This window comes from Perca fluviatilis, chromosome 22, assembly GCF_010015445.1.
Source record: "Perca fluviatilis chromosome 22, GENO_Pfluv_1.0, whole genome shotgun sequence".
NCBI lineage: Eukaryota > Metazoa > Chordata > Actinopteri > Perciformes > Percidae > Perca > Perca fluviatilis.
In genome coordinates this window covers 5932200-5952029 of record NC_053133.1, presented here as the reverse complement: position 1 = coordinate 5952029, position 19830 = coordinate 5932200, and the positions used below count along the sequence as shown (strand labels likewise).

General features: G+C 41.1%; 1 protein-coding gene across 1 annotated transcript; it reads right to left on the bottom strand.

Annotated features, from left to right (window-relative positions):
- Window positions 1–3177: 3177 nt before the first annotated feature.
- On the bottom strand, window positions 3178–18010 carry vopp1 (VOPP1 WW domain binding protein). Its single transcript, XM_039789960.1, has 5 exons — window positions 17960–18010; window positions 9022–9080; window positions 6816–6893; window positions 4983–5116; window positions 3178–4706 (listed from the first exon to the last, which is right to left on the bottom strand). The coding sequence occupies exons 1-5, from the start codon at window positions 18008–18010 to the stop codon at window positions 4510–4512; spliced, it is 519 nt and encodes a 172-aa protein (XP_039645894.1). The 3' UTR covers window positions 3178–4509.
- Window positions 18011–19830: the final 1820 nt, after the last annotated feature.

The window sequence follows — 19830 nt, the reverse complement described above, 5'->3', positions numbered from 1 at the left end:
GCTTCCTAAGGAGAAAAAGTACAGGCATAGTAAAATAAAATAAAATATATTAAGGTACAATTTCTCTGAAATGTATTTATTTGTGACTGCATGCACGAGTTACATTTGTAATACTCTACCTAAAACCTACAATAGAACTACATTAACTTAAAATATTCATATTTTACTGTAAAGAATAGAAATAATTAAATATTTGATGGACCAGCACAACCCCACTGTAACTGCTTAATAAAGGAGTTCAACTTCAAAATATTGTTTGGGGTAGTTATCTCATCCCTTCACACTAATCTGGACACATCTATTGTTATTTAGAAAAAAACAATATTTTGAAGTTTAACTCCTCTATTAAGCAGTTATAGTGGGGTCACATATTCTGACGGCTGCTACTTGTCAGATATGGTGACCTCTGAGGTACTGGCTCTGTGATGACTCTAAAAAGGAATACATGTGTCCAGATTAGTGTGAAGGGATGACATTATTACCCCAAAAATATTTTGAAGTTTGACTCGTTAACTAAGCAGTTGCAGTGCAGTGTACAGCCAGCTGCTACTTGTCAGAAATGGTGACCTCTGGGTCCTGCTGGCGGACATGTCCAAGGCCTTTGACAGGGTGGATCACGCCCAGCTGCTGCAACATCTGGCCAACAACACAGAGCTGTGTCCTAGACTTTTAGCCTGGATACACAACCATGGTTGGAGGTGTCTTCTGAACTGGGGTCCCCCAAGGACGCATGGTTTCGCCATACCTCTTCTTCCTGTACGTCCACTAGAAAAACTCTTCTGGATAATATCATATGCGGACGACATCAGACTGTCTCGGGCCATCGGCCTAAAAGACATCCAGAGTGACACCACTATGGTAATGAAAGCCCAGCAGCTAGACAAATGAGCCGCATCAAACAACATGCTGCTCACTGGGGAAAAATCCGTTGAGAATCTGTTTTTCCAGAAACCCACCTCAGCCTACTCCTTTGTTTCTTGGAGGCAAGGAAGTCCCGGTTGTGACCACCACCATGTACCCTGGCTTCTACCTGGACTCCAACCTCAGCGGGGACACACACATTGAGCAAGCGGTGAGGAAAGCCTCAGAACAGCTCCACTTCCTGTCAATTCTTGCCAGACATGGCCTCCCTTGTGAGGACCTCGTCACCATCTACACTGCTCTGGTCAGGCTACTTGGAGTATAGCAGTGTCCTTTTGGTGGGCTATGATAAAAGCCAAGCTGCACTTCTGGAGAGGGTCCAGAAAAGGGCCCTCAGCATCATCACCAGAGGTTGCACCCCACCACCGCCACTCCCATCTCTTCAGAGCAGGAGGGAGCAGGCAGCAGTTAAGCTGGTCAAAGAGATGACATCTGAACACCATCCTCTCTATGACCTGCTCCCACTCAGTGTGTTTACATGCAGTTTAAAAAAAACCCATTACATTCCAGTTAAGGCAATTCCTCAATTTCTCAAACGCCATGTAAACACCTTACCCCGGTTAAAATCAGAGTTCTCATAACCCGGTTAACAGAGGTAGAGAACTCCTTCAGGAACTAGGGGATTCCTGCATGTATACACCTTAAACGGAGTATGGTCGGGTTAAGGGTATGCGCATGCTCCAACTGCCCTCCCCACTCCACTGAAGAGGTTTTTGAACCGGCAATAATTAATCAGCAATGTGAGTTGTAGTTGTTGCTAATATATCATACAACAAAACAGCGTTGCCTGAATCAGTGGGCGATCGGCAGCAAAGAGCCTACGGTCCGTCTTTTTTACGTTACTCCCCGCCGTGCACGTGCGGTACATCATGTTTTTGTTTTAAGGCACTTACATAGACCATATGAATGGTTTATAAGTGGATGGTTGTTTGTATGGGAGTATACATGTATGGGTACATATGTGTAATTATGTATATTTATTTATTTTTATAGGACCAGACTTTATATTTTTCTAAACTGATGTCAGTTCTGCTTGCTGTTGTTTATTGTGAGCATGAATTCAATAAACTCAAACTCAAACTCACTACTTTGTTCCAGCACCTCAGTTTTGAGGATGTGCTGCTTTTCTTTTTCATATGTGATAGTTAATTAAATATCTTGGGGTTTAGACTGTTGGCTGAACAGATGGATTAATAAGGGGTCATATGGGCTTTAAAAAAAACTCCTCCAAGTTGGAATTCTGAGTACAAGAACGCACTACAGAAATGTTAATGAACCAGTGCAAAATGCACTGCAGCAACTCCATCACTTCCAGTAATTTCTAAATAAAATTAAAAAGTAATACTAATATATTTCAGCATTTAAAAGGAACTATAGACGGGCGGTTTGAATCAGATTTCACTTGTTAAATGACTGCTCCAAATGGCACAACAAAAGTAGCTAGTTTAGGCTAGGTCTGAGCAATAAATTGATTTTATCAGTTAATTCAAATGTGTAGTTAACGTCGTTTACTTGTTTAAATGAAAATCGGTTTTCTTCTCATCAGCCGATGCTCCCCTCTGGGCTCCCGTAGTTCAGAATGGGCTCAGCCCTCATCCCGCGCGTTTGCCATAGAGATACACAAACAACATGGCAGCGACTAATGTTAGTTCTCTTCTTAACTACTCGTTTTATTACTAACTTAACTGTAATCTCCGTTGAAATGACCGGCAGCTTGCGGTGCTCTTTACCCGGCTGACTATTCTCGGCTACCAACTACACCACCAACCACCAACTACAGCTGACCTGACGGAGAACCATGCAGAGCACTGAAGCCGGTGTTAAGGAGCTCTATAGCTGCTCAACACATCTACTAAATGCCGCTGCTACGACCGAGCTGTGACGGAGGTCTGTAGCGGCTTAAACAACTAGCAACTGTCACTTTGTAGCACGGAGCTCCTCATCGACGTTTTTTTTTAACAATAGTAGGGGAAACACTCAAACCAATATATATATTTCCACAATATTGGCATGAATAATCATAATGGTATACATGCCCCATGTGTGTATGAGTAACAACAAAATAAAGTTCAAACTTGTTTTGAACAATTTCTTTGTCATCTGCAGATTGATTTTAAGTAGGGGAGAAAAAAAAATCGATTTAAATCGTAAATCGAATTTTTTGTGAAAAAATCTGGAATTGTTTTTTTTTTAGGCCATATCGCCCAACTACAGGGCTGCTCACATCAGAAAGTTGAGCAGCAAAATTAATCTGAGTGTCTTTGCAAAATATTTTATTCCAAAAGCTTGGTGACATATTCACAACACTACCATGGCTAGTTGGTGAACTACTGTTCTGCTGGTGAGCTAACTGCCAACACACTAGCTGGCCGGTGGATAGCTATCGTAAGTCAGCACCGTCAAGTCAATTTGTTTTTGATAAGTGGCGTAAATTTGGTGGCCCAAACTCAACTTTGCATGGATTTACTTTTGCCCTGTGAGTAAATCCATTATTGTTGGCGATTCCATTGGATTAATATGTAGCTAGGGATAGACTAACTGCCAGAAAAGTATAGTGTTTATTACATCAATGACAGCTGCATTGAAGGAGTGGTTATCTTCCAGTATAATGTTATGCCATGAAGAGGGGCACATGTCAGTGGCAGAATCTCGATATGCCAGTGGGGTGTGGTGGAACAAAAGGGACATTTCCCATATGAACAGCAGCAACATACCAACCAGCAAAGAGACATACCACAGCATAGGACACCAGAAATGGAGTGGCATACATCTGCCACTTTTCCATCTCAGCGTCACTCTGTACTTGTCCGATTCATCTTGTAGTCAACTAAAGTCTTCATTGCTGCTAACAGAGCATGAGCAAGTGACTGCTGGAGCAGATCATTATGTCATTACATAACGGGACTACACACACTGTAATAAAAAATGGATCAAGAACTCATTGCTTAGTAAAGAGCCCATCTTGCAGTAAAATGCTGGATGGAAAATAAGTCAATGCCATCCTTGAAATTGCTTTTTAGAATGGTTTGTACAGAGATAGTCCTTTACAAAATGTTGATTACATTTGTCAGCTGTTCAGTTGAAAGTATTTCTAAACAATTATTTAAACATTGTCCATTGAGACAAACAGTATCCAGCATTTTAATACATTATGAGTTTGAGTTTTGTCATTTTCTGTTCCATTCTGCAAAGTTATAGCTGTAGTTGCATTGGGAAGGTGGAGGAGACAGGTGACAGTGGGTGAATCCAAAACCTGAACGGGTGCATCCTAGCTCGTCTTCAGTTCAACAAGGCTGGGATTATCACTGTACACATAGATCCACATAAATCAAGAGCATATGAAGCACTGCAGATGAAGCAGTGTGTGTGAGTAAAAGAGTGTGTTTGTGCATCTAGATTCTGGTTACTGTATCCCCAGGACAAGAGATTGTGTGTCTTCCAAGTCTTACATCCACAAACAGTTGAATTGCATCAATTGGCAGGCTTTCATCTTCCTGATCTTCATCCAAACTTCCTGAAAATTCAGCCTCTCGTGTCCTCCTTCCCTTTTTCCTTGCCAAGTACCATATCCCGAGTTCCTTGTGGAAGTTACTTCTTGTCGCTGTTTTGAAATATTTGTTCGTAGGACGGAGGCGGGTGGTTGCAGTAGGACGGAGGTGGAGGGTAGGCGCCCATCATCATATGGGCGGAGCCAGGCTGTGCCGGGTGTGTCATGGTAACCCCTGTGTCGCCACCTGTCATCCCGTTAACCCCAAAACCCTGCATACCCCCTGGCTGCTGGGAAACTGCAAATAAGAGGAGAAAACGGTTATCATTTAGTATTAAGCATTCGCTTACTTCTAGACTATGTGGTCTATGGCTTCATACACCGTCATCCTTTATACACAACTCATGGTTCATCATGTCATTCAACAGCACACAGCATGTTACAAAACACCTAGCAAGTTTGGGTTACAGTTCTTCAAAAGAGGCCAAGACTTGAGTTTTATTCCTAATATTTAAAGCCAGGTTGTGTTTGCCACTTTAATTTGTACAGTATTTTTGTCTGAATCCTACTGTACCTGGTGTGCTGACAGGCTGCCTGGTGAAGGAGACGTTGAAAGCTGGCTCGTCTCTCAGAGGGGATGGATACATTCTTCTGCGGACAAAGAAGCCAGCACCACAGCAGAACAATACTCCCATCATCAGCAGCACCCTGAGTGAAAAACAAAGAACATCCTAAACCTTTCACTAACCCAACATCATCAACACACTCATGCTAATCTAGCAGGAACACAAAGACACCGGTGAAGAAGTGTGACTGACAAAACGATCAGGCTTTAGCTGCTCGATGGTGTTTTTAGCCCCCAACGTCGACTTAACCATTGCCTAATCCTAGTGCCTTCCAGGCAGCGCTGCCTACCGGCTTGGGCTGGGGTTTACTTTATGCAGCTTGTAACGTAACACGATTGCTGGATATACCAAGCAAACTTTTCTTCACGTTCCTGGAGCACGAGCGGATAGCTGACAGGAACATCGCAACTGTTGTGTTGAATAAGGTGGGAACAAAAAAGGCGCTACGTAACGCTAACTTTTCCGTGTCTATTATTTTGCTAAGAGGAAACTCAATAAAAATCCATTTGCCAACACTAAATATCAAACAAAAGCCAGACACTATATAGTATTAAGTTGCTGTGAGCTGTATTCACCACTTCTAAACAGAGGCAGAACATAACGTAATCTCGAGTTTATTCCTTCACAGCGCTGTGCGATGCGAGACAATCTCGGAGCTGACCGGGCAAAGACAGCAGTTTTCATCAGACTCATCTGTTTTGTGTGTTTACTTGACGAGCAGGTGGAACCTTGTACGGCAGCCTCGGCCACAGTGCATGATTGTGTGTGAATGGTGAATGGTTCCTGTACTATGCACAAAGTGCTTTGAGTAGTCGTTAAGACTACAAAAGCGCTATATAAAAAAAGTCCATTACAGACACACACACACACACACACACACACACACACACACACACACACACACACACACACACACACACACACACACACACACACACACACACACACACACACACACACACACACACAGTCCGGTTCTGGTGGTTGAGTAACCCAGATATTTGCTGATTGGCTCTCCTAACGAGCCAGATTGGGTGGCGCATGATGGGCGCCATCAGTCCATGAGGCAAATGTCTCTGATTACGCCACATTGTAATTGTGAGGTAAATGTAGTAGTAAAATGTCTTCCTCTGATGTAGAAGTACACAGTGGGTCAGTAGTAGGCTATACGGTGTGGCTGCATATTTAGGGCTTTGGGGTCCTTCTGTAAGTAATCATGGGGTGCAATTTGGTTCTGGAGAAAGCTTCAAGCAGCAATACCCCAGGCCAAGCAATGGCCTGTTCCAAACAGGCACATTTTGAACGGGTACTGTACTAGTAACAATTTAAATATTAAATGAAAGTATTAAGTGTAACACAGCAGACACAGAGGTACTATTATGGCTAGTCAACAAAGTCACACCTAGTTGCGTCAAAGCAAAAGAGGATATTTTTTCTCCTCTGACAAAAGCTGGCCCCTATGCTGTGAATCCCTCCTCCCACAGAAACATGCAGTTCAATTATAGCTGTTCTCTATGGGGATGTGCTGACTCTAGGCAGATTTGTGTTTCTTAAAAAATGTGCTGTTCTCATTTTTGGTGCATCTTCAGTTTTTTTTTAATGCTGCGAGCAGCACTGAAAAGTAAGCCATAATAATTCATTTTCAAATCTTTTGACCAGAAAGCTTCATAAGGTACACACAGTAAAGTCCTTCTCTCATCTGACTGGCTCTAAAGCTGGGCCCTTTACACTGTCCACCCCTGTAAGAGATAACAGTAGACACAGCCCAAACTGGAACTCACCAGAAGTACCATAGTCTCTGGATGGACAGGGCTCTCACACAGCAGCGAGTCCCACAGCAATCCTCATAGGAGCGACATCTGCAACAAAAAAGGCATATAGGTCAGCAATTAGCCTTAGAGCACACACACACACACACACACACACACACACACACACACACACACACACACACACACACACACACACACACACACACACACACACACACACACACACACACACACACACACACACCTTTATAAGTAGCTGCTGTAAGTGAAAAACAGTAAATTTGTTAACTGAAGTTGTTAACGCAGCTTGATGCACAATGCGGTTAACCAGTGTGCCTATATTGTACAACCACACGCAGACTGCTGCCCTTTAAATTTACTTTATATTTAGGGGTCCAAGCCCGAGGGGGCTGAGAACCACAGATTAACAGATTAAAAGCATCTCCAGATAGACCTGACTAAAATTTATCAAAAGAATTTTGCTACGTTAAACTATGCCCAATTAACGACCAAACAAAATTTCGTAGCTAGCTACCAAACACGAACTTCAGCATATCTCGGCCAAATGAATTGCTATCCGCGCAAAAATATTATTGGTATTCCTATTGGTCTTGCCACCCCGAGACTCTGTACCAAATTAGGTGAAGTTCAGCCATTAGGGGGCGCTTTAATCAACGTAGACGGGTTTTGGCCTATAACTCAATCAATGTAAATGGTAAATTTGCAATGGCAAACGCATTTGGCCCTATAACTCCCAAACCACACATCGCACATTAACAATACTTAATAATCTCATGATATCTCATGATATAGGCCGCGCCCATTTCCGCCCAGATAGACCTGGCTAAAAGGTATCAAAAGAATTTTGCTACGTTAGACTATGCGCAATTTACAACCAAACTAATTTTCGTAGCTAGCCACAAAACACAAACTTTACCATAATCTTGGCCAAATTAATAGGTATCAGAGCAAAATTTGGGATTATTGTTCGACATCCAAATTTGGCGAAGATCGACCATTAGGACGCGCTATAATCAACATAGAGGTGTTTTGCCAACAACTCCATGCATGTAAATGGAAAATTTGCAATTGCAATTTCTCTGCCGTAATAATTGCTATCAACATGAAACTTAAGATTATTGTTCAACATGGCACTCTGCGGCTTTATACCAGATTTGGTGATGATTGGCATTTAGGAGGTGCTACAATTGAGGTAGAAGCTTTTTGGCCTTTTACTCAATGAATGGGAAATTTGCTATTGCATTTCACTACAGACTTTGGAGCTCGCACTTAGTGAAATTTCCTGACTTCTGCCTCGCCATCGTCATGCTTTGGGTTCTCCTTTTGTGGGCTCCGCATGTCATCAGGGGCGACTTGCGTCAGGGAGGCTTGGACCCCATCATAACTGTTTGTAGTTCTAGTTCACTCTTATTTGTCAGCAGCGAGTTCAATAGACAGGTATTTTGTTAACTGTTTTACCCAGGCGGTTAGGGCTTTTTCTGACTGAGCTCTCTATTCTTCCCTTAAGACATGTAAAAGAAGCATCTCTATGTCTAGTTACTAGTGTCTGAAAGGACTTGGTGCAATCAGAACACTTTTCATTTAGAGCAGGTTAGGAGTACACTATAATACACAGAGACCCAACAGTTCCCCCATATCACGTTTTAAATGGTGTTCAGATTGGTGAAACGGTGAGTCCGCAGTGACATTCTGTCTTACTGTAATTACGACTGTATGCACATTTTGTATTTTGCCAAATGTTTGATCAAACTTCACCAAAGTATTTGACAATACAGCCAATTATTTTTTACAATATCATCACCTACAGAATCATCAGAATCAGAAAAGGTTTATTGCCACAGTAAGTTAGACTTACAAGGAATTTGCCTTGGTGATTGGTGCATACATACACTATATGCATTCATATGTATGCATATACACAGTCAGAACAAACTGACTGATGCTATTTCTTATTAACAACAAACCTTTAGTAACAGGACTAAAAAACCTGAAGTCCTAAATCTTTTAAGACAGATTTGATCAGATCCGAGAGGGTGTGGTGCCATTGGGCTTCTTTCCCTCACGTGTTGGATGAACTGCACAGCCAAACAGTGCATATTGTAAATGTTCTATTTAGTAACGTTGTTTTTTTTGTCTGCAGAGTTTCCAGTTAATTTGTTTAAAGTTGTAGGAGTGGGACATTGTGCAGACTTACATGAAGTAGATGGGGTATCCGCCTTCAAAATACCAGCAGTACTTTTTGGCTTCTACACACTGTAAAAGAGAGACAGATTAAGGTAGTTATTAAAAACCATATAGAAAAACTTTTGATACAATTCTACAATGACATGCAGAGATCCCCCTGCATCCTTTGTGTATGAACCCTCCATTTTCCATTACTGGCTTCACTTGAGAAGAAACTGGAGAAGGCCTTTATAGGTCCCATGGCATTAAAATTTGACTTTATGAGGTTTTTTAACATTAATATGAGTTCCCATGGCCTGCCTATGGTCACCCAGTGGCTAGAAATGGTGATAGGTGTAAACCGAGCCCTGGGTTTCCTGCTCTGCCTTTGAGAAAATGAAAGCTTAGATGGGCCGATCTGGAATCTCCCCCTTATGACTTTATAAGGGGCAAGGTTACCTCCCCCTTTCTCTGCTTTGCCCGCCCAGAGCATTTGGCCCACCCATGAGAGAGAGACATCATGACTTGCAAACAAGCGAAGTATGGCAGTTGGTCAAGGTCACACCCCCACCGTCCACCTTGCCCCCCCCTCTCTCCTCCTCAATAGCATTTAAAGCTACACACACCGAAATGGCACATACTAAGTAAAGCTCATTGTGGGACTGGCTCTAGTGGCTGTAATTCTGCACCAAGGCTGAATTTCGGGAAAGAGACTTAAGATACAGTATTAGAGGACCACTAAGGCCTATATAAAAGAGACTTCAGATACAGTATTACGGGACCACTAAGGTCTATATAAAAGAGACTTCAGATACAGTATTAGGGGACCACTAAGGTCTATATAAAAGAGACTTCAGATACAGTATTAGGGGACCACTAAGGTCTATATAGAAGAGACTTCAGATACAGTATTAGGGGACCACTAAGGTCTATATAGAAGAGACTTCAGATACAGTATTAGGGGACCACTAAGGTCTATATAAAAGAGACTTCAGATACAGTATTAGGGGACCACTAAGGTCTATATAGAAGAGACTTCAGATACAGTATTAGGGGACCACTAAAGGCCTATATAAAAGAGACTTCAGATATAGTATTAGGGGACCACTAAGGCCTATATAAAAGAGACTTCAGATACAGTATTAGGGGACCACTAAGGCCTATATAAAAGAGACTTCAGATACAGTATAAGGGGACCACTAAGGCCTATAGAAAAGCATCCAAAAAGCAGCATGTCATGGGACCTTTAATGAACTGTCTTTGAAATGATCTCTGGAAAATGCAGTCTGCTTTGTCGTTTTAATTTAATCATCTTCAGGAAAAACCTCTTCCCTCAGTTAAAGCAACAGTTTGAAGATGTTTTACATACAGTAGCTCTTTTTTTCAGTCATATCAGATTTTTTACACAAAGTGTGCTAGGTAACAGATTACAGTGCCCAGAAGCTCCACAGCACAAAAAGGAATTTTGTGCCCACAGCTAAGGAACTTTTCAGTGGCATGATATATGCTTGTTTTCTTAGATATGCTTTGTATATTGACATTATTTTTGAGGTTGAGTTTCATATCCGTTGCCCTGCTAGCAGCAGGATGCCAATGTTAGTCTGACGTCCGGTTGGTAATGCTTTAGTCCAGACGGAAATTAAATGACTGAATACATTTAAATGGATGGATTGCAATGAAATTTGGTATGGATATTCATGGTCCCCGGTATATAAATCCTGATAACTTCAGTGAGTCTCTGACCTTTCTTCTAGAGCCACCTGCCGGTAATATTTTCATGCATTCAGGGATATATCTCAGCATCTACTACAGTAGATGAATCAATTTAACATACATACATGTGTTCATGGTGCCCAGATGATGGATATTATGATTTTGGTGATCCACTAAATTTCCAACTAGAGCCACAATGAGGGTGACAATAACTGTTGTATAAATGTCCATAATATAGACATTCATTCTAATGAAAAACTAATATTTTGGTGTCCTTCAAAAGTTTCTCTAGTGCCATTATCAGGTCAGAACTTTTAGTTTGGTTTATTACAAATAAAGAAGAAAAAAAACAACGAATGGCATTCCCCTCAGCCTCAGCTGTACTTTGTGTTTAGAGCTAATCGGCGAATGTTAGAATGTGTTTGCGCTAAATTAAGATGTTGAACATGGTTAACATTACGCCTGCTAAACATCAGCATGTCAGCACTGTCATTGTGAGCATGCTGATTGTGGTGGACTTTCCAGAAACACCATGTTGTGGTATGATGAGACAATGGGTAAAGCTTAGACAACATCAGCTCATTCATAGGTCACAGGTCAGGACGAGAATATTCAGCCACTCTAATAACCAAACCTCTTCATGTATAAATATGTTTGTTTGTGTATCTACCGACTCCATTTCCAACCATATCTCTGACACTGTGTGGAGAGCAGAGCTGCAGGGTGGCAAGCCAGGTGAAGCTGTTTTGGTAACGTAACCAACATGGCAACACAAAGGTTATGTTTTAGGCTACTAGTGATCGATGGGACCATACTGTGACACTTGGGCAGAGAAGAAATAGCAGGAGCACACCCGTTGAGTGACAGAGAGAGAGAATGATGGCAGGGACAAAGGAAAATGCATCCCGTCCCTTCTCAGTGACACAATGCCCACCCAGGTTATTTGTCCAGACTGTGTTCTGCTATCACTGTGGTCGCTGCTGGGAAATGTTTTCCACGCAGAAAACGTGAAATCAAATCTTCACAGAGTCCCTCGTCTGAGGGCCAGTGAGCCGGTCTACTCCGTCTTTGGTCTCTCTTCTCTTTCTTAGATTTTGTAAGACTACATTTTCTTGACAACCCACCAACAAGGTTACCCCATGGTGGAGCTAGAGGGAAAGTCATTTGAGGACCTTGAATATCTTTACCCAATGTAATGGCAATCCATCAAACAGCTGTTGGGATATTTTAGTCTGGACCAAAGTTATAGACCGTGTGACCAACACTGCCATCATCAATTTCAATTCAATTCAATTTATTTATAGTATCAAATCATAACAAGAGATGTCTCAAGACACTTTACAGATAGAGTAGGTCTAGACCAGGGGTCTTCAACATTTTTTAAGGACCCCTTAACTGAAAGAGAGACAGAGCAGGAACCCCCTACTACATATATTGTACAAAATGAAGTTGCATATTAAACTAGGCCTAAAATAACGAGCAGGATGGCCTAAAGCCTTTTTACATACCTTTTAGGAGAGAATACTAAGCTATTCAAATAATTGTTGGCATGATATTATTAATCATGTTTTAATGTTAAACATACATGTGGCAAAGTTAATCCTCAGGATGAACTGTATCTGTGGATGGCATTAGTGACTACCTTACCCATGGGCCAGTAAGCCTGGGATAAGGTTTGGTTCAGGTTTAGGTAACGTTAGAGGGAAACACATATCAACGGGGGGAGTGGAGCCTGAACCTGAACTTGGGTTATCTTCTCAAGCTGAAGACACTGATGATGAATGAAAAGGGTAACAGGACGTCAGTTGTGTGAAAATGGTTCGGATTTCACTAAAGCGCCGATTAGGAGATTAAGCCGGTGTGCAAAATATGTCGGTGGTTTGTGCCAAGCAGGACGGGAAACACCAATATTTTCCATCAGCTGAACAGTGTACTTTCAAAAGTGTAATCAACCTCTGGTTTCTTCCAGCTTTAGTCAGTATGCACTTCGAACGGGCAGTATCAGCAAAAAATATATATATTTTGATAAATATCTTAATTGATCAAAATGGGACAATACATTTTGTACAATATATGTAGTAGGAGGTTCCTTCTATGTCTCTCTTTCAGTTAAGGGAAAAAACGTTGAAGACCCCTGGTCTAGATCTGTAAAGTGTCTAGAGACAACTCTTGTTATGATTTGATAATATACATAAATTGAATTGAATTGAAATTGATGAACCCGTTTGCCCAGCCCTAACTGGATGACTTGTTTTTCATCCTTCCAATAATAATACCAGTTTATCATTTAGACGGTCATGCGACACATTTTCCATGTCACACTAAAATCTAATTCCAAGAGAAAACAAAGAGGTGTATAATATTGCAGTGTTATCCAGCAGAGAGCAGCATGGACCTGCCAAGACTAAATAAAACGCACTTTTCTCATTAGCTTCCATGAAGACGTGCAGAGGAGCTTCGTCTTTTTTAAATGGAGACACATGGAAAAACAATCAATTGTCAGTTTTTGGGCGGAACCATGGCAGGCACATTTAGTTTTTTGCACAAAAGGTCTGCCTGCACATCTCTTACTAGCTCTCAGATTGTTTGCATTGCACTTTTACAATTTCATGTTTGAAATTGTGTTTAATCAGATTACAATGCAAGGAATCCGTCATAAAAAAGCTTGTCGATTTTGTAATCATCAGTCGCGATCACATCTATTATACTATTTTCCTCAGAGCCTGTTTGAGATGCACTCTTACACTAGTGTTTAGACAGACAGACAGACAGACAGACGTGCCTGGTCCCTGTACCCAAGAAGGGGCACCTTAAAGTCTTAAATGACTCCAGACGTGAGGTGATGAAGACCTTGGCAGAGTGATGCTCTCCCAGGTCAGGCCCTGACGGCACCATCATGTACCTACTACACCGGGATTATTCTCACAAGGATTGGTCTATCAGTTCACCACTGGGCAAACCTCAGTTTGTCAAGATGGGGACGTTCGACCTGAAACTGGCTTGAGATTGTGGGAGATAGTGTTGGTTAAATGCCATAAAAACTGAAATATTAAATATACAATGATATCCCATCCCTCTTTACAATTTCACCAAACTTATCTTAGACAAAATGGAGTGAGCATGAACATGTTGTTAAACAGGCATTATTTAATGAATGCTGAATGGTCTGTCAGCAGCTCCTGTTCACAGTGTACAAATGAATATACAGACAACTACTCAATTACTTTGATACTGAAGAAAACTTAAAAACCTGATGGTTCACAGGCTTATGCCGCGTTCTATTTACCTCAGAACTCGGATTTTCCGACGTCAAAGTCGGAAACACGCCCCCTGACCTCGGATTTCCGAGCTCGGAACTCGTACAACCTCGCAGTACCCCGAGTTCAAAATCCAACATGGCTGCCCCCTGTATCAACAGTTGTGAAAGCTGCAGTAACATAAAGTTATAAGCACTTCTGTCGTTCACACAGACATGTCCAACTTCTATCTGTGGACATGTTGTTACTCTGTTTGCAAGCACAAAAAACGGCGTAATGCGTTGTTATCAACTGGTATTGCTAACAATAGCTAACCGGGCTAGAGCTAATGAAAACAATGAAAATCCGACTTATGGTGCGTTCTTTTTGTCCACCGAAGTCGTTTTACGAGTCGTTTTCCGGAGTTACGACCCGGAAGTTGCCGAGGTCGTATTTACGACTCGTCAAGTCGTCTGAACTCAGAGGACCCCGAGCTCACTTTCAAAGATGGCTACGTCGTGCATCACATGTAGTAAACATTGTGGTTTTCTACAATTTTAAGCACTTTTGTCTTTGTTGTAACCAAATGAAGAAGTCATACACATAGCGCTGTATACTGCTACCTATAGGCATGTCTCTACAGTCTTATTAGGAGTTAAACATAGCGCTGTATACTGCTACCTATAGGCATGTCTCTACAGTCTTATTAGGAGTTAAACATAGCGCTGTATACTGCTACCTATAGACATGTCTCTACAGTCTTATTAGGAGTTAAACATAGCGCTGTATACTGCTACCTATAGGCATGTCTCTACAGTCTTATTAGGAGTTAAACATAGCGCTGTATACTGCTACCTATAGGCATGTCTCTACAGTCTTATTAGGAGTTAAACATAGCGCTGTATACTGCTACCTATAGGCATGTCGCTACAGTCTTATTAGGAGTTAAATACCGCTTTATTAGTTATTTTGTAGCTTGTGCAGCTGAAATAAGCTAGAGACGCTCGGTTGCTATATGGCAACAATGGCTTTAAGCCGAGTCTTGAGCAGAAAGCAGAGCAGTAGCCTAACGTTAACGTTAATCAAAACGTAATTTTCATGTATCAAACTGTGAAATATATGTGTGTAATATGTCAATAACTGGGTGAATAGAATCCTAAATGTTACTAAAAATGTTACAAAAATCCATCTTTTCTCCTACTCGTAGTATTGTGTGACAAAAAGAACGCAACAACCCGCGGTTATTCGTTTTTCGACACGGATGTGATGTCACGCTCGAGCTAGTCGCGATTACAAGACAAAAAGAACGCACCATTAATAGAACGCATTCAACTCGGGTAGGACGTCATTCCCAGTTCGGGCTTCCGAGTTCCCGAGGTAAATAGAACGCGGCATTATATGAATTTATTCTAATGTTTATTTGAAATGAAATTCAGCGATATCCCTGGAAAGTGTACCCAGAAATATATGTATTGTGTTGCATTGAGTTAGGACTTGGAGAAAGATGCAATCAGGTGCTGAGTAACCCTTTAGGCTACATCCACGCTACTAACATCTGTGTTTGAGCACTGTTTCAGAACTAATCTCGGAAAAAGCATATCACAGACCTTTTACGTGCACTGGGCATGCATGTGGCAGTGTAAACACAGAAAATGTTGGGCAAGTTAATTCCAAAATGTAATAGATTACTAGTTAGGCTACTGTCATTTGAGAGTAATTAGTTATATTTCAATATTACTGTCTCTGAATTGTAAGGCTTTACACTACTTTTGCGTTACTTTCACCAAAATAACAGCGGAGGTTTGACTTGGCAGCTAGCTTGTGAATTTCACCACCGGATCAATAAAGTCTCCTCTTTATCCACTTTAATACATCACAGATTATACATAATATTTTGTATAATTAATATGAATATGCAAAGTAATTAAAGCTATACAAATAGAGAAGTAAAACGTACAATAGGCAAGTAGGAGAAAATGAAAATACTCAATTAAAAGTACCTTACAGTTGTATTGAAGTACATAGCTACTTTCCACGCTGATAAAATGCAATGGTATTTACGTGTAGCAAGCCTAAACATTAATTGCCGACATGTTTCTATCTGTCAGCAGCTCGGACACACTGCTGTCGGCGCTGACGTACCGTCACCTGTTGGGACACAGGTGTGGTCCGTACCGTCTCTGGTTCTGGCTCTGACCACTGGGAACAGGGACAGAGCAGCAGCTCGCTTCAACGCGGCGTAATAACTCCTGAAAATAATGTCCATCTCGCAAATGTATCTGTCTCTGCAGTCATCTCAACCACCGAATACAGCAACAGGAAATAATACTCACGGCTTTTTTTTTTTCCTGTGCAGAAATGTTTCACTTTTTAATTTATTTTAAATTTTGTATTAATTTTATATTTTTAATTTTGTATTAATTTTTAACTGTGTTTTAATGTTTTATGTAAAGCACATTGAATTGCACCGCTGCTGAAATGTGCTATACAAATAAAATGGCCTTGCCTTGCCTTTCACGGTGTTGGAGAATTCTTAAAAAAAAAAGAAAAACACCACTAAATGTTGCGTTAAAATGCGTTGTAACGCGCGTTACTGAGATTGTATCGGGTATAATATTACCGACATTTAAATAGTAATTAGTTATATTACTGCGTTACAGCCAAAAGGAATACATTAGTGTAATTGCGTTACTCCCAACACTGATCATGATTGCCCCCGTGGGGAAAAACAGAGGTTGCCGATTGGTTGATTGATTGATTGATGGCGGATGGGGGTGGAGCTCCTGACCCAACCTGGTTTCACTGACCCGTCTAATTGCTCTTTCGGAGGCGTTTCACCACGACAGACACAAGATGACTGCTGTCAAACCTAAACGTACAAGTTGTCCGAACCACTCCTCAAAGTGATCACAGCAGTACCAATACAAGGTCTGAGGGCTTGAGTCCCTCTAGGCCTCCCACTCACATTCAAAATGGATGTGCTGCTCACTAAGTCAGCTGAATGAAATAAAATAATAACGATGAGAATGAATAATGTATGAATAGACATGAGCGTCAGCGGTACTGGACTGGCAAGAAGAGCGGGGATCATGACCACAACGTGCTTCCTTCAGAGCCCAGAAAATAACATTATAAAGCTCACAGCATCCCCTCCTTCTCCTGAAACGATCCTTAAGACCCTGGCGGCATCCAGAACATGAACATTAAAAATGATTCTCATGCTGATGATGTCTATGTGTTAGCCCACACTGTGAAGAAAAGAGGACACTTCACATAATACATATAAATGCATCAAGGTCTGAAAAATTGGTTGGGTGACAAGACACTAAAATCATAAACATACAATAAGTAAAACACAATGAAAAATGAATGAAACATTTGACGTCATTGCCTAGGCCTTGCATAGCTCCTGCGTACTGTAGGCTTCACCTACACTAAGTGAGAGTCCTACAGTAACGTAAGGGGGGGGGGGGCACAAGAACAAAGGATGACAGATCACAGGTATTTGTCACAGAGCACCAAACTGTTTAACACCTAACCACTCCTCTTTCCAGCATCACGTCTTTTCACATATTATTACATCACCTATTATTCTTTACGTCACATATTTGAGATGGGGGTGCTACCAATATAAGTCTAATTTTATTGATATGAAGTGTTTCTTTGAAGGGGACTTACATGCCGAAGTTACCAGACAGTGTCATACATTTTATAAAGATCCCGTTGTGTCCTCTACGGTGCGTGGAATTCTCGCGGTAAGCGAAAGAACATTAAATGATATTACTTTTGAATTCAATTTGGCGAACAACGCTCTCAAAACAATACCAGCGGCACGTATCGACACCACATCACAGGCTGCCCGCTAGCAGACCGACTCCACTAAACTAATGACTGCTTCTACCGCCTTAAATACACGGTCTCCGTTCAACCACACGCGCTGTCTGTCAATCATCTCTCATAACGCCGCGGCTCCTGATATTAATATCGCGGCTCATGATAATAACGGCAGGCATCGCTCACCTCCAGAAATAGCCATAATGTCAGGGCCACTTCGGACAGTGGATTCCTCATCTCCGCCGCTGGGAGAGCGAGAGCTCGGCCTGTGGAGAAGAGAAAGGCGAGGAGATGCTCCTTTATCCCAGGGCCGTTTTCATCCCGGAGACACCCGGAGATCAGATCAGCCGCTCCGGCAGCCTGGGTGACGGTCAGACGGCCCGCAGACGCAGATCAATGGCATGCTGGGAAACTGCTTGGTTTATTCCACGCCCCTTTACCAGCCCTCCCCCGCCCCTACACACACACACACACACACACACACACACACACACACACACACACACACACACACACACACACACACACACACACATGCAAGCGCACACATGCACGCGCAAGCGCACAAACACGTTTTATTATTATTGTAGGCCTACTTAAGAGGACTTCCTATTCGCCATATTTCTTGTAGGCCTATAGTAAAACACCAAACATTTAAAACTACAAAGCCAATAAAGAGAATCAAATTCTGGTAGAACTATGTGAAAAGGTTTAGATTTTGTTTTTATTAAGTCTAGGAACTTTTACATACATGAACGTGCGTTACATTCATACTGGTGATATTTAGTCACTCATACTCATATACTCTTGTAATTTCACAACATATTGGGAGAATACTTTTGATGTTCCCCTTCCCTGGAAGAAAATATTTAGGTCTATTTACAAGTTTTAATTTTTTACTTATTCATGGGCTTTCCAAATTAAATTGTTTAACAAGACTTTGCCCACAAGAAAAATGCTGAAAATATGGTTATTAGCAGATTGCGATTTATGTAGATTTTGTGCTAAGGAGGTGGAAGACACAATGCATTTATTTTGGCATTGCCCCCATTGCTGCAGGTTTCTGGCAGCAGGCGGCAGACTGGCCAGCTGAACAAGGCTTCTTTTTACATTTACCATCATTTAATAAAATTTGGGATTTGCAGGATCACAATATATTACTTACAGTTTTTTTTTCAATTGCTAAAACACAATTTTGCAAACTAGGCTGGTTTTATCAAAAATATTTAATACAATTCACAAAACCACACACCCAAACTGCAAAATCCCTCACATATCCTGCAAAATGAAGCACTGCAACCAAAACTACATACTGTATAGCATTATCAAAATCAAACTATTGCACCAAATGGCACACACTTCATTAATTTTACCAGATTTTTGTCTAACCAACTACACACTGTTGGGCGTAATGGAAAGCACTCTCATCTTTAGTATGCTATGCCATAATACTAAAATAGTTCAAATTGTAGAAAATTCTTCAGATTGTTCACATGCACAGAAATATTTGCAGATACACACACACGCTGTTGAAACTTTTTTTTTTTTTTTTCACCAAACAAGTCAGTGCAACATATGCACAGCAGATATATTTACATTGGACTGAACACAAATATGCTCACAAAAAACAGTAAACTGAAAAAATATATAGAAAAAAGAGGTGTTACCACTTCCTGATTGAAGTGGTAACAATGAACCACTGAGGTGTTTGGCTCATGTAGTGTCATTATGAATGGCAGTGTTTTGAAATGGCAAACATGTGACTTTATGTCAGATTGTTGTGTCCTATGCAGAGAACCGTGTACAGTGCATTTAAAAATGTGTGTAAAGCAGAAAATGTTTTGCTCTCTGTGTGTCCGTTTAAATAATTGTGCTGTGCTATGTCATTTTAGTGTGTTTGCAATTTCTTTTGAAAATTGTTTTATTTTGAAAAATACAAAGAGATTATTATTACATCCATTTATTTCTTATTTTAAGCACTATTATTTACAGGAAAGAATCATTTTGATAGGTAGAGCTAAAACATGTGATACAAACCAATGGAAAACTATGGTTAT